We start from the raw sequence: 15,369 nt of genomic DNA, 5'->3' as shown, positions 1-15,369 counted from the left end.
AGTTGGGAAGCAACAACACGCTCAAGAACTTCTGACAGAAAAGGTAAGTGGGAAATAGGCCAAAAATTGTTACGATTGTCAGCATCAAGACCAGACTTTTTTAACACTGGGGTTATAGAAGCGATTTTAAAAGTGAGCGGCACAGAGCCAGTGTCAAGGGATGAGTTTATTATTGTTGTAACAGTCGGGATTATGGCATGAAGGCAGGATTTAAGTAGTTTGGTGGGGATGGGGTCCAGTACACAAGTAGTCGGCCTTGTCTTACAAAGCAGGTCATTCACAAAAGCAGATGTGACTGGTGAAAACTTAGAGAAGAAGCTGGATGGAGTGGGGAAAAAGGGAAAAATATAAACAGATGATGTATTTCTGTTAGTTGAATTATTTAGATCTTCAGTAGCAGAGGTAGTTGGGCCAGATGCAGGTTGGAGTCGTTTATTAACTACAGAGAACAAAACCCTTGGGTTATCGTGGCCACTTTCTATTATTCTGCCATAATGGGTGTTCTTGGCTGCAGTTAGTGCTTCTCTGTAAGCTTTTTGGTGGTCAGCGAATGCCTTGATGTGCACGGTGAGGTCAGACTTAAGTGACATTCTCTCAAGCTGTCGGCCATCTGCTTTTATAGATCGCAGTTCTGAATTGTACCAAGAAGCTGAACACTTAAAGGAAACCTTCTTATGTTTTAAAGGAGTCGTTTATCTAATGCTGAATGAAGGGCTGTGTTATAGTGGTCAACAAGACTGTGTTGATGGAATAGGTGAAGACGGTAAAAGATCAGAAATGGATTCAGAAAAGACAGAGGGACAGATATTTTTAAGGTTTCCGTAAGAAATTTGTCGTTTACAGGTAAGATGACGGAGAGGTAATGAGACAGTGAAAAGTACTGTTTTATGGTCAGAGAGTCCCAAATCAGTACTGTAAGTGTTGGCAACAGATAGTCCAGATGTACAGATTAGATCCAATATATGACCACCAGAGTGGGTGGGAAAATCAACATGCTTTGTCAAGTCAAAACAGTCCAGTAAGGATAGGAATTCATTTCTCAGTTTAGATATGGGGATGTCAATATGGATGCTGAAATCACCAAGAAGAATGACTCTCTGTGAAAAGGAACTTAAGTGGGTTAATAGTTCAGTCAGATCAGATAAGGAGGATGTGTTGTATTTTGGAGAATGATAAAGAACAATGAGTAAGACAGGACCTGATTCCGTTATTAGTTTAAGAGCCAGTCACGTGAAAGACAATGGACAGTCAATTGGGATTCTTTTGATGTTTAACTTCACTCTGACAATTACTACAAGTCCTCCGCCTTGTCTTGCGCTACGAGGCTCTGTGAGGAAAGTGTTACTAGGTGGTGTCGCCTCCGTGAGAGACGTCATTCAAGTTTTGCCAAGTCTCCGTTAAACACAGCATATCAAGTTTGGTGTCGATGATGAATTCTGACGGCACTAATGCTTTGTCATTGAGAGACCTCAAATTAAACAATGTGATAGTTGATGAGACTTCTTTTTGCACAGAGCCATGACCGGAGTTTATTTTCACATACTGTAAATTTGGCACACTGACACTTCTATTTTCAAGGCCGTGAGTAGGACAGCGTATTCCTGAGCAAGTGCTGCCTGTGATCTTTTCATTCGCAGCCCGGTGGTGACCTGACCCGTGAACTTGTTGCTAATCCTGAAATCTTTTCAAGTCTATTGCCATTCTATGGGGATGGTCACAGCAGAAGAACCTGAAGGATTTTCTTACTTTCGTAACAGTTCCTTTGTTCTGATACATATTGAAATGCAATGGTGAAAAGTGGTCCTAATTTTTTAAGATATATGTAGGAAAGTGCAAGCTGAAGGTTGAATGAGAGGACCCAAATGAATTAGAAGAGGTGAGTCAATGGCTACGTAGTTTGATTAGGATGCTAGAGTTCTGATGTGAGATATGCTGTAGGTCATTTATTTTTCATGGCTTTTTTTTTTTCAAATCAATAAAATTGTCTGCTGCTAAAACATCAGGATATTGTGTCCAAAAAATTAGTATCTGCTAGGAAGCTGCTTTCTGATTCCAGGTTTTTTCTTCCAGCATGACAAGAACAAATAAATATTGAAATAATAACAAAATCAACATTTTGTCACAGCTCTCTCATTCTCTGAAAATATACTGTATTTAAACTGTCAGTGTTTTCATATATAGAGCACTTCTAAAAGATACCATATGTTAAAACCACAAATACCACATGCAGCAGAACACATCTACATATGTGCAGACATTTTTCATTAGGTTTTTAATGCACCTAAACAGTAACACAAGCAATATGTACAGAGAAATGCATATAGAATACAATATGTAAATGAAAATATTAAGTAAAATCACAGTATAAATTTATCAAACAGCAACCAGAACCAACAATAAGAAAAAAAATCCACACTGTACAGAACCTCTCTCTTCTAGGTTAACTGAACTTGTAGTCTCTCCCAGGGGTTCTTAAGCAGTGTACCTTGGCATTAGAAAAATGCCCAATTCTGATCCAAAGCAGGTATGTCATTAATGATGTCAAATCTAAGGTCCAGTTACATTGAAGTGAGAGAATTGAAATTGTCAACTCAAAAACATATTGATGAGAGAGAAAACCATAAAAGAATTCAACACTGGCAAAGTTAAGAATATCCAATACGAATTCTCTCACTAGCAATTGTAACAAGAGTAGGCTATTCTCAAAAACTTCAGACTTCACCTTTGAATTAGATTTTAAGATTGATTAAGCATTTTTCATTAAAGTTAGTAGCCATTCCAGAGTCTGAGTACCCTATTGCTGAATCGTCTGCCACCAGTGCCTTTTTTTTTCCTGGTAATTGAAATAAGACTTGTATTTTATGATTGCTGCATATGTTAATTGAGACAAAGTATACAGATGTTCTTTGTTCAAACTGTGCTGAATTGTAGAATGATGTACAGATACACCATCTGCAGCAAGAGGTTCTTGCAGGTCTTTAGAGGTGATCTGCAGGTTGTCTGTAACCTTTCTCACAATCTTGCGCATATGCCGCTCCTGTATTATTCTTGGCCTGCCAGACCTTGTTTTAACAGTAACTGTGCCTGTGGCCTTCCATTTCCTGATTACGTTCCTTACAGTTTAAACCTCTGACATAGCTTTTTGTAGCCTTCCCCTAAACCAGCGGTTCTCAAACTTTCGTATTTTGACACTCCCACCCCCACCTGTAATAATTCTGCGACCCTGCATAATATAAGATAGATGAGAATAGCCCATGATACAACTAACAAAGGTATGATACTTGTGCGGTGTCGTCGTATCCTATCATTTTTACTTCCATAAGATTTACATGTGTTCGGCTAACTTTGATGAAATATTTGCAGTTTATTTTTTTTTAGTGCTTTAATAACTGTTAAAATGCCATGTGTGGTTTTTGGTAGTAATTCTAATCCCAAAAACAAAGAATAAATTATTTATTCTTATTGATTTTTTTTTATGTAAAGAAATGATTAAATATGTTTAATTTTTAAAAATCCCATAAACGAGGACACCTATGAAGTCAACCTGCACGAGACGAACATATTTTTGTCTGACAAATATTATACCGCTGTTAGTTGTATAATGAAAATAACCCAATACGCAGTAAATTATTTAACTCAATTTGGTAATGTTGGCTACGCTGCCAATGTGGTGCAATCGTGCTGCATTATCACCTGATCTACTGTTACCCAAATGTTCGCGTCAGATACCGATACGTCTCAAACTTTCTGGATTGAAAATACGTGACTATAAAAGCAGCAGAAGCGGCACCACTCATCAGTTAGTCTTTAGATCTATGCCTTAGAAATGTTTTATTTTAATTTTAGTTATAATGCATTCGCTGTGATTATATGCTTGCAAATTTAAATTTGAAATAATGTAAAAAATGTATTTTGATGTCTTGTTCATTTATTCGGTGCCCCACCCCACAGTTTGAGAACCGCTGCCCTAAACCATGATACTCAACAATCTTTGTTTTCAGATCTTTTGAGAATTGCTTTGAGGATCCTATGCTGTCACTCTTCAGAGGAAAGTCAAAGGGAAGCAGAACTTGCAATTGACCACCTTAAATACCTTTTCTCATAATCGGACACACCTGTCCATGAAGTTCAAGGCTTAACGAGCTAATCCAACCAATTTGGTGTTGCAATTAATCAGTATTGAGCAGTTACATACATTCAAATCAGCAAAATTACAATGGTACCCAAATTTTTGCACAGCCAGTTTTTTAACATTTAATTTAATTTCATACAACTAAATACTGCTTCACTAAAATTCTTTGTTCAGAAAACACCCCAGTACTCGGATGTTCCTAGGAAATGAAAGACATACCACTGTTTTCTTTTTTGTTGAAAGTAGAGTAAATTATTATGCAGGATGAGAGGGGTTCCCAAACATTTTCATATCACTGTATGTACCTTGACCCAATCAAACAGTATAAAATTAATGTTATCATAAGGCAACATTAATAAAATAATGTAAAACCATTGGTAGCAAAAGTAGGAAATGCATTTGAAAAGAGACTTTTAAGAAACGGTTAAGAAATTTATTAGGAAAAAGTGTCTTATTAAAATGTTTTTTTGTAGAAAATAAAGATGATGAAAGTTGCGTCTTGTAAAGTCTGGATGCAGAGTTGCTTCAGATTGTTGTTCATTCTGCAGAGGTCCTTCTCAGTTTCTTTGGGCTTCTCTGCTCTCCTTACTTTTCTCTTTTCTGACACAGGGAATAAGTACTGAACACTCTTACTGAAATTTATTTAATGTTTAGTAGAAAAGCATTTGTTGGCAATGACAGCTTCAAGAAGCCTCCAGTATAGGCAAACTAGTCACATGCATTGCTCAGGTGTGATTTTTGGCCCATTCATCCACACAAACTGTCTTCAAATCTTGAAGGTTCCGGGGGCCTCTTCTATGAACTCAGATCTTCAGTTCTCACCATAGATTTTCAATTGGATTCAAGTCTGGTGACTGACTGGGTAATTGTAGCAGCTTTATTTTCTTTTTCTGAAACCAGTTGAGAGTTTCATTGGCTATATGTTGCTATATGTTTGGGAACCTTGTCTTGCGAAAATGTCCATCCTCATTTCATCTGCATCATGGTAGATGGCAGCAGATTCTTATCAAGATTGTCCTGGTACATTTCTCCATTCCTCTTTCCTTCAATTATTTGAGGTCTTCCAGTATCACATGCTGAAAACAGCCCCACACCATGATTTCCCACCTCCACACTTCACTGTTGGTATGGGGTTTTTGGGGTGATGTGCAGTGCCATTTCTCCTCCAAACATGGTGTGTACAATGAGATCCAAAGAGTTCAATTTTGATCACATCTGACCAGAATGTATTTTCTTCCAGTGTTTCATTGGCTTATCCAAATGTTGTGCAGCAAACTTAAAATGACCTTCAACATGCTTTTTTTTTTAGCAATGGAGTCTTGTGCTGTAAGCATGCATAGAGAAGCCATGGTGGTTGAGTGCATTACTTATTGTTTTCTTTGAAACAACTGTACTTGCTAATTCCAGGTCTTTCTGAAGCTCTCCACGAGTGGTCCTTGACTCTTGGACAACTCACCTGATTATTCTTTTGACTCCTCTGTCAGAAATCTTGCGAGGAGCATCTAGTCGTGGCTGGTTTATGGTGAAATGATGTTCTTTTCACTTCTGGATTATGGTCCCAATGGCGCTCACTGGAACATTCAGAAGTTTAGAAATGCATCTGTAATCAATGCCATTAGTATGTTTTGCTGCAATAAGGTTGCAAAGGTCTTGTGAGACCTTCATGAGAGGCTTCTCGTGTGACACCTTTGTAATTAGAAACCATTTTACAGGCCATCAGTTAGGACTAAACCAACTGATATTAATTTGCCATTTGTTTTCTAAATGCTGACAGATTTCAGCTGGTTTCTTGGCTTTCCATGCCATTTTGCACCTCCTTTTCTTCTTGGGTTCAATGCTTTTCCCTACGTCATTCCACTTTATTACACATAACTTAATTTATGGACTTGTTTGTTTTAATTTCTTTGTAAATGATGATTACTTGGGTTGTTACCAAGATCTGGTGAAACTTTCATGTCTGCCCTATTAGAAATAATATCTACTGTTTAAAACTTTGCCACATTCAATACTTTTTACCCTCTGTACAGTACATGTAAATGCTGAGGCTACCTAACAAAATTACTTTATCATAATTGATTATTCCATTTAAAAAAGTTGTGCAATTGCCTAAGATTGAATGAGAATTTTGAAAATTTATACAAAAATTATTTAAATCAAAATTATTTTATTTTTAATTCTGCTTTACAACCTACCATCAGGACTTCACAGGATACAGTGTCACTTTTTTATTTTGGAAAATATTTAAGTTCAGCATTAGAAATTGTCCCCCTCTACCTATAGTGCAATATTTTTAGAGAAAATACAAGAAAAAAAATTACGACAGGATATTAGGCTGGTAACGTAAGGTCTTTGAGTGGAACTATTTGTTTTTGTGAATATGTAACATCCAGCACTTTGTGATAAGAGAGAGTTTTGTATTTCATGCATTTGCTTCTCTTCATCCTCTGCCTTCCTGTTTTTCTTCCTCTTCATTTTCATCAAATGTTAATGGCACTTTAACCTACTTTCGTGAACTTTCTTAGATATCCTTACATTTTTTTTCTGATTGCCTCATTAATCTTTCTGTCCTTTTTTGCCTCATTAATCTTTCTGTCCTTTTTTTCCACACATCTATCTCAGCTTTCTCATTTGTGCCACATCTAACTTCTCCTGAGCTCCTTTTACTGCCCATGTCTCAATTCCATACTTCATTTCTGTTACCACTGTCTTAAGAACCTTACCTTTTAATCTTTGCCTTAATTATTTAATTACTCGGTACTCCTGATATCATCTTCAAATTATTCCATTCACACTGCACCGCTCTGTGTCATCACTGCATCTAATTTTCCTTCTTAGGCTACCATTGATCCTAGATGCTTTAAATGTACACACACTTTTCAATAACTGTCCCTGCAGACTAACTTCTGAATTCTGTTTATCATTAAACCTCATATATTCTGTCATCTTCCTATTTAACTTGAATCCTCTTCCTTCCAAAGCACGTCTCCATTCTTTCAACTTCTCCACTTCTAAATTTTTGGTGCTCCACAACATAATGTCATCATCCAAAGGCATGCACCAGGGGAATTGGTCTTTTATCCTGTGACTCAGTATTTCTATAACCAGATCGAGGAGGTAAGGACTGAAGGAAGATACCGTACCTGGTACAGACCTATTGTAACTGGGATCTTGTCAGTTAATCCAACACTGCTTTTAACCAGAGTCTTCACTCCCTCATACATATCCTACACAATCTTCACATGCTTCCCTTGTACTCCTTTCTCTCTCATACATCTTCAGACGACCTGATGTGGCACTATATCGTAAGCCTCATCCACATATGGAAACCTTTGTTTTTCTCTGCGCTTGTCTAAGAGCTGTCTCAATGCAAAGACTACATTAGTTGTTCCTCTCCCTTGAATAAAACAAGCGGTTCCATCCCTATTGTGGTCTGTTCACTAAGTTTTCTCACTATATAACCCTTTTCCCAAATTTGTATTGTGTATGACATCAGTTTTATCCCTCTATAGTTTCCACAGTCATGAATATCACCCATCTCCTTATAAATGGCTATAATCCCTTTGTTCCTCCACTCCACAACATATCGACTCCCTCTTCTCCTAAACTCATCTACACTTGTGCTGGTGTTTCATCTGTTCCTTTTGCCTTTCCATTTTTCTTTTCAGTGCCTCCTTTACTTCCTCCCCTCCCTCCTTAATCTTGGTACTAGCTTTTCATTTGGAACTCCATTCCTAAATGCTAACTTTGGATTTTCTTCATTCAACCGTTTTTAAAAGTACCTCTTTCATCTATTCCTGATCCTGCTGTTTCAAGATCACACCTTGCTCATCTTTCATTTGCTTTATCTGACTAAAATTCTTCACAGCCATGTCCTCTTTGCCCCATTCTTCACCTCTGTAACATCCTGAATCACTCTATTCCTCCACCAAATCTCTGCCTCCAGGTGGGCTCCTTCCTGTCATCCTACCTAACATCCTTTCACCTACTATTAATGACAGCTTTTCTGTTTTTCTCCAACCATTCCTCCATACTCTCAAATAACTGCCCTTCATTTAAAACTTTCTCTCTAAACCTGTTCTTGAACCATTCCTCTTTTAATCCCCACCACTTTATCCTTGGTGCTGCTTGCTCTTCTTATATTCTCCTATTAATTCTGATATCTTTTTTTTTTTTTTATCACCTCCACTTTATACTGCACTGTCGCACTTTCCGTATTTATGACCTTAAAATTGTTTATTTCTAATGAAATCATCTTCTACACATTAGAAAGTCTATCTGGCTTCCTCTTCCTCCACTACTGTAAGTCATAAACTGATTGATTTACTTTCTCTTCAAAAAAAAAAATGTGTTAACTATTACCAAACCAAATGCCATGGCAAAAACTACTATCCTTTCCCCTTCCCCATTTTTCTCCCCTACTTTGAGCCTTTTATGTACCCTCTCTATCATATCTCTATTCTTTCCCATGAAATGGCATCCTTGATGATGCGACTGTTTATGTAGTGGCAAGCAAGAAGAATTCCAATGTGATTATGACTGGGTGATGATCAATTTCTTTTCATCTCATCCAGTGTTTACTTGACCAATATGGCTTTCAATCCTTATTAGGCCATCTTTTTCAATGAAACAAATTTGGCATTTTGAATGGGCTGTCTCTTCCAATGCATTTCTTCTATCTGATCCATTGAAGCGATTTTGAAAAGATTTCTTCCTGCACACTTTGGATGACAACAGTTTAAACTTTTGTGTAAAACTATTGAAAGAGATTGTAACCTTAAGAGAGATGATTGGCAGTAATTCCTCCAGGGTGTTTCTCTTATGCTGATGTTGCTTCCTTCCAGTAGAAGCATGCAAAAGTATTAAATCCCTTTTGAAAGTCATCATTTTCTACATGACAATTTTTTTTACAGATATTTATCCATTCAGTATTTTTGATGTGAACTCTTGTGCTGTAACAATACATTTCCAAAGTCAAAATAAACTATTTTCTGTTGATATATACAGTAACTGTGCTTTGGAACCTTCAGGTTTACACAGTTGACAAATTGATCACAAAGTACACAGGTGACAATCATTTGACTATAATTAATCATAATTAGGTACTACTTGTGAGTCATTTGTATCTCTGGATATTCAAAGAACCTTTTGTAAGAACCATAGTCTTTATTGGAAAATCACTGCACAAAATAAAGACAAAGGAGCATTCTGCTGATGTGAGACACAAAGTAATTGAAATACGTGAGGCATGTAATGACTACAAAAATATCAGAGTTTGAATGTCCCATTAAGCACTATTGGATCCATCATCCGATAGTGGAAGGTTCACTACCCCTCAAAACTAAACATCTGATCAAGACATTTACTTGTGACAAAGGCTACTAAAAATCAAACCGTCACTCTCAAAAGTCTGCAGTGTTCTTTGGCTGAAACTGGAGTGAAAGTTCATAAGTTTGCAATTACAAGAGCTCTCTATAAAACTGGCCTTCACACAATGGTAGTAAGAAAGAAACCATTTCTCAAGAAGGTCCACATAAAAGCACGTATGGCATTTGCTACAAAGCATGAGAAACATCCAGTTAAGATGTGAGAGAAGGTTTTGGGGTTCAAAGAAATGAAAATAGAACTTTCTGGCTAGAATTCAAAGAGGTACGTGTGGCTTAAAACTAACACCGTCCATATAGGGTGATGGCAGCATCATACTATGAGGATGCTCTTCATGTGCTGGGACTGGGAATTTTTTCAGCGTTTAATGGATAATGGATGGTCACAAATGCTGCAGAGTATTTCAGGAGAACTTGTTCCAGTCTGCAATGAGCCTACAGCTTGGGAGAAGACATTACAGTAACCTTAAGCATAAGGCTAAAATGACACTGGAATGGTTCAAAAACAGAAAGGAGAATGTTTTGGAGTGGCCAAGTCAAAGCCCAGATCTTAACCCTATTAAGAATCTGTGGAACATTTTGAAAAACTGCTGTCCAGAGGCGCCATCCCACCAACTTAGATCTCTATCAGTTTTGCTAAGAAGAATGATCACTCCTGAACAATGTGCAAAATTTGGACATGCTTACCCCAAAAGAATGAAGGATTTTGTTGCGGGAAAAGGATTCTCGACAGAGCATTAATGTGTATTGCTAGAATACTTAATGCAAACACTAACTTTGTCAGTTTTTATTATTTAGTTAAATATCTACAGAAAATGGTTTCTTTTGACTTTGGAAACTTACTGTTATATAATAGGAGTTCCACATTGAAAATACTGAATGGATAAATATGTGTATAAATCTTTTGTCATGCAGAAGATTATTGTTTAAAGGGGACTGAATACTTTTTTTGCACACCACTGTATCTTCATCTGATGTTCTGCAGAGGTGCCAACCTTTGCAAAATGCTGAGTGGTTATCTACCTTTTTTTTTAACACAAGTAACTTGAACAAGTGTATGACAGCACAAGTTAGAGATTTCAAGATGGAGAAGCACTTAAAGCGCTGAGATCCAAGTTGTTTGTCTTTAGTGTTTGTGCCGAGTGTAACCACCTGTGATCGAACTTCCTTATCTCATGACGGTTAGGTTGATTTAGAAATTCAGGTCCAGTGAGCCATGTTGTATTTTTTAGGTGTGCTAATGACAAAAATCTTGTTCTATGGTCTGCTGGGTTAATCTTAGTAGGCACATAATTTTATTGCAGTGGAAGAGAATATTTTCTTATTCATTCATCTGTGTTGCTGTCAAAGACATTGAATCTTCCTTTTGTTGAAGATGTATCCTAACACTACTAACTGTAAAGGAATTGATAGTATCCGTTTTCATGCCAGTCTCTTTAGTAATGAGTTGTGTTATGTTCACAGTCGGCAATTCACCGCAAAGAACTAATTGTAGAATTATGGGCTGTTGGTGTGGAGCTAATTTTGCCTTTCCCAAACTAAAGTCAGAGTGATGAAGCCCATTTGGGTCTCAGGCCTTTAAGTACACAACTGCAGCTATTGCTTATACGGAAGAATCCAAGGAGACAAAACAACTTTTTGTGCTGAGTTTTAGAACAAGAAATTTGTGTATAATGTTTCACCCTTGTAATATCAGTATGCAGCGTAATATTGTCCAAATAATGCTTCCGAGACTGCAGCAACATAATTATTCCAACACTGATTTGTATACTGACAATTAATACATCGGTGTTCAAGCTGTAACTTGGAAATACATTAATTGTTCCTAGAGATTTTTTTTTTTTTTTTTTTTTCAGTTATTTGTAGCCTAAATTTTTCTTGCAGTTTACCTTTTACCTTTGAACCATTTCAGGTGCTGGTCTTGAATTGCTTAAATCTGAATAAAAACTGTAGGCATAAGAGTGTTGTAAAACTTTAAACCTGTATTGTAATTTGATAGACAATGGAGTTAAAGAGAGAATTTCCCTCTTACGATTTTAATCTTAGACACATTGTAGATGTAACTCAGTTGTGGTTAATCACACAGTAAATGAAAAGTACCATTACTGAATAATGCGCTAATGCATAATCATTAACTACCTTGTTTCCTTTACATATTTGGCTGTTACAGAGTTCCAGTTGATACCAAGGGATTAACAAATGGGGAAGATGCCACAGGCAGGAATGGTAAAACCGATAAACCCAAGACACAGAGGAGATCATCATGCCAGAAAACCGATAAACTTGTACATTTCCAGCTCTTTATGTTACAGGTATTTTATACATACATTCTTTGGTCATTAGTTTTCAAAGCACAATGTTCACTGCAGATGACTCAAATATTGAACTCTTCTTCATTGAATAACTGCAACATATGTTTCTTCCCAAATAGGTCTTAAATCCAAAAGTCTAAAAGCCAAGGATTCACTTAAAGATATTTGCAAATTTAAGGTTTTATGTACTAACTCACAAAACTTTAAATATCTCTTCAAAAAAATAGAAATAGTTCTGACCATGAAAATGTTTAAAAACACCTGCTTTCTTAATGAAAAATGTTTTTTGTAGATTTCAGTACATTATTTTAACTGAGTCAGAGTTGTTTAATATGATAAAGTATGCACAATTTCCCAGTACAGTACATATGTTTTTTTTGCGAAGTTCTCTATTAAATACACCCTTTGAGTGAAAGGTATTTCTAAGCAAAGCGTGATTAAAATGGTTTATGTTTGACTTTCTGGATTTACTTACGTCTCCTGTGAATGTTTTGAGCCATCCTAGTGTCACTTTGACCTTCTGCTTAGTGTCATTCTCATATTGAAAAATGAATCTTGAATCTTTTCCTGAGCCGTTGGTTTATACCAGACTGAAACAAGTTTTTCTGCAATATTGTGTGGCATATGTGTCCATCTATTGTCCCTTCAACTTGGACAAAATTCTCAGTCTCAGCACATGAAATGCAGCCTCGTAGCATGATGCTGCCACCACCATATTTCAGCGTAGGCATGAATGCACTATTAAATTATTTTTAAAGGTTTATATGGTTATTATACAAAGTACAGTGTAATCGTTATTTGCTTGTGTTAAGCAACTTGTCACCACTCTCTAGTAAAATAAATGGTGTGTTTGACTGCTTTACCACAAAACCACTGTTTATAACCCAGACACTTTATTAACAAGAGAAATATATTGTAAACATATTCTCAGGTTAAGCTATTTGCAATCAGTATTTTCTTTCTGAATTTTTCCACATACATTAGATTAGTACTTGAGTTATCACAATGACCTTTTCTGTGTAGAGCATCAGACCTTTTAAATCTCAAGATGGCAGATTCAGTGTCTGCTTGCAACTCATTGCACAATCTTGAGGAAGTCTTTTAATCTACCCATTCTCTAGCAGACAATTCCTGATGAAAATTATTTATCTGACTAACACCTAACGAGCTAAGCCAGACCAGACCAGACCAGACCAACAACCTAATGAGTTTTTCCCAATGACAAATTTTCCTATTTTTTTTTTTGCACTGTTTGAGTTAATCATATAATTTGCAACTGTTTGTTAATATTTTCATTAAAATTATGTTGTTTTAGTTTGTTTGTTGTTGCAGTTATATTATGTTTTACTTCAGCTATGAACAAGATATGTAATTTTGCCGGGGTGCCTAAACTTTTGCCTGGAGCTGTATAATTCAGCTTATGCCATCTTTACAGGAGACAAAGGGAGAGAAAAACTAAACTACATGGACTTACATTCATGTTATCTGTTTATTGTCCTTAATCTATTTATTCCTGCATATTTTTGTTTTCTACTATCTCCATGATTTGAACAGACTATTACTTTGTTCATTACGGCATGCATGTTTGGTTGTTTGTTGAAAAATAGTCTAGTAGGGTAGTTCTATAAACTGCTCAAAAAAATTAAAGGAACATTTTGAAAACACATCAGATCTCAACAGAAAAAAAAATCATGCAGGAAAACTATACTGATATAGACTGGATAATGTGTTAGGAATGAAAGGATGCCACATTGTTTGATGTAGATGGAAATGATCAACCTACAAAGGGCTGAATTCAGACACCCTGAAAATCAAAGTGGAAAAAATGATGTAGCAGGCTAGTCCGTTTTGCCAAAATTTAATTGCAGCAACACAAAATCTTACTCAGTAGTTTATATGGCCCCCATGTGCTTGTATGCATGCCTGACAATGCTGGGGCAAGCTCGTAATGAAATGACGGATGGTGCCCTGGGAGATCTCCTCCAAGATCTGAACCAGGGCATCACTGACCTCCTGAATAGTCTGAGGTGCAAACTGGCGGCGTCGGATTGGTCGGATGGACCAAAAACATAATGTCTCAGAGGTGTTCTATTGGATTTAGGTCATATGAGTGTGGGGGTCAGTCAGTTTTATCAATTCCTTCATCCTCCTGGAACTGCCTGCATACTCTCGCCATATGAGGCCAGGCATTGTCGTGTACCAGGAGGAACCCAGGACCGACTGCTCCAGCAATAGGGTCTGACAATGGGTCCAAGGGTGAACCTGCTCTCAGCTGTGAAAAGCACAGGGCAGTAGTGGTGGACCTGCCAATTCTGGTATTCTATGGCAAATGCCAATCGAGCTCCACTGTGCTGGGCAGTGAGCACAGGGCCCACTAGAGGATGTCCGGCCCTCAGGCCACCTTCATGAAGTCTGTTTCTGATTGTTTGGTCAGAGACATGTACACCATTGGCCTGCTGGAGGTTATTTTGTAGGGCTCTGGCAGTGCTCATCCTGTTCCTCTTTACCCAAAGGAGCAGATACCAGTCCTGCTGATGTGTTAAGTACCCTCTACGGCCCTGTCCAGCTCTCCTAGAGTAACTGCCTGTGTCCAGGAATCTCCTCCATGTCCTTGAGACTGTGCTGGAAGACACAGCAAACCTTCTGGCAATGGCATGTATTGATGTGCCGTCCTGGAGAAACTGGACTACCTGTTTAACCTTTGTATGGTCCAGGTATCGCCTCATGCTACCAGTAGTGACAGTGACCGTAGCCAAATGCAAAACTAGTGAAAAAACAGTCAGAAAAGATGAAGAGGGAAAAATGTCAGTGGCCTCCACCTGTTAAACCATTCCTGTTTTGGGGGTCGTCTCCTTGTTCCCACTCTAGTATACCTGTTGTTAATTTCACCAAAGCAGCTGAAACTGATTAACAACCCCCTCTGCTACTTAACTGACCAAATCAATAGCACAGAAGTTTAATTGACTTAATGTTATACTCTGATTAAAAAGTGTTCCTTTAATTTTTTGAGCAGTACAGTTAGAATTGGAGCACAAGAGTGGTTTTGGTTCCAGGTGGTGTTCATAAGATGAATATTACAGTCTCTTGACTTTGTTGATAGATCTGTCCACAATTTAAAGAGATCGACAGCATGCCAGCTATTGCCTGCATCCAGTGCCTTGAGAAGAGAGCATTGGTAATATTTCCTCCAGGGTGTTTCAGTCATGCTGATGTTACTTCCTACTTCCCTTCCAGGGTATACACCACAGAAACCTTCCAGTAGTAGCCTCAATGTTTCCACTCCTGCTACTGGGGTGACTTGCTTTCTCTTGTGTTGAAGCTGTCTGCAGTATAGAATCCTTGTTCCTGCGCAGGGTCAAAGATTCTTGACTATGAGACACAAGCTACTCTTGTGATAGCTTTCCTCTCCCTTAAAAAAACTTTCTCCAGTCATACCATCTTTTAAAACAAATGAAATATCTGAGTCCTAACCCTTCCTAAAACAGGTAAAAAACCAAAAAAACTCTATACCGCAGCTTTGCCTTCTAAACGTCTTTAGCTGCTT

At 37.5% G+C, this 15,369-nt stretch overlaps 1 protein-coding gene across 1 annotated transcript in view; it reads left to right on the top strand.

The window, feature by feature from the left end:
* The window catches only part of si:dkey-151g10.3 (serine/threonine-protein kinase WNK3), a 321,517-nt gene that overhangs the window by 181,088 nt on the left and 125,060 nt on the right, over nt 1-15,369 (top strand). Inside the window, exon 14 of the mRNA XM_039776345.1 lies at nt 11,684-11,825. Within this exon, the coding sequence (XP_039632279.1) occupies nt 11,684-11,825 (142 nt within the window). The remainder of the gene's footprint in view (nt 1-11,683; nt 11,826-15,369) is intronic.

This window comes from Polypterus senegalus, chromosome 13 (genome assembly GCF_016835505.1).
Source record: "Polypterus senegalus isolate Bchr_013 chromosome 13, ASM1683550v1, whole genome shotgun sequence".
NCBI lineage: Eukaryota > Metazoa > Chordata > Cladistia > Polypteriformes > Polypteridae > Polypterus > Polypterus senegalus.
This window is presented reverse-complemented; position numbering and strand designations above follow the sequence as displayed.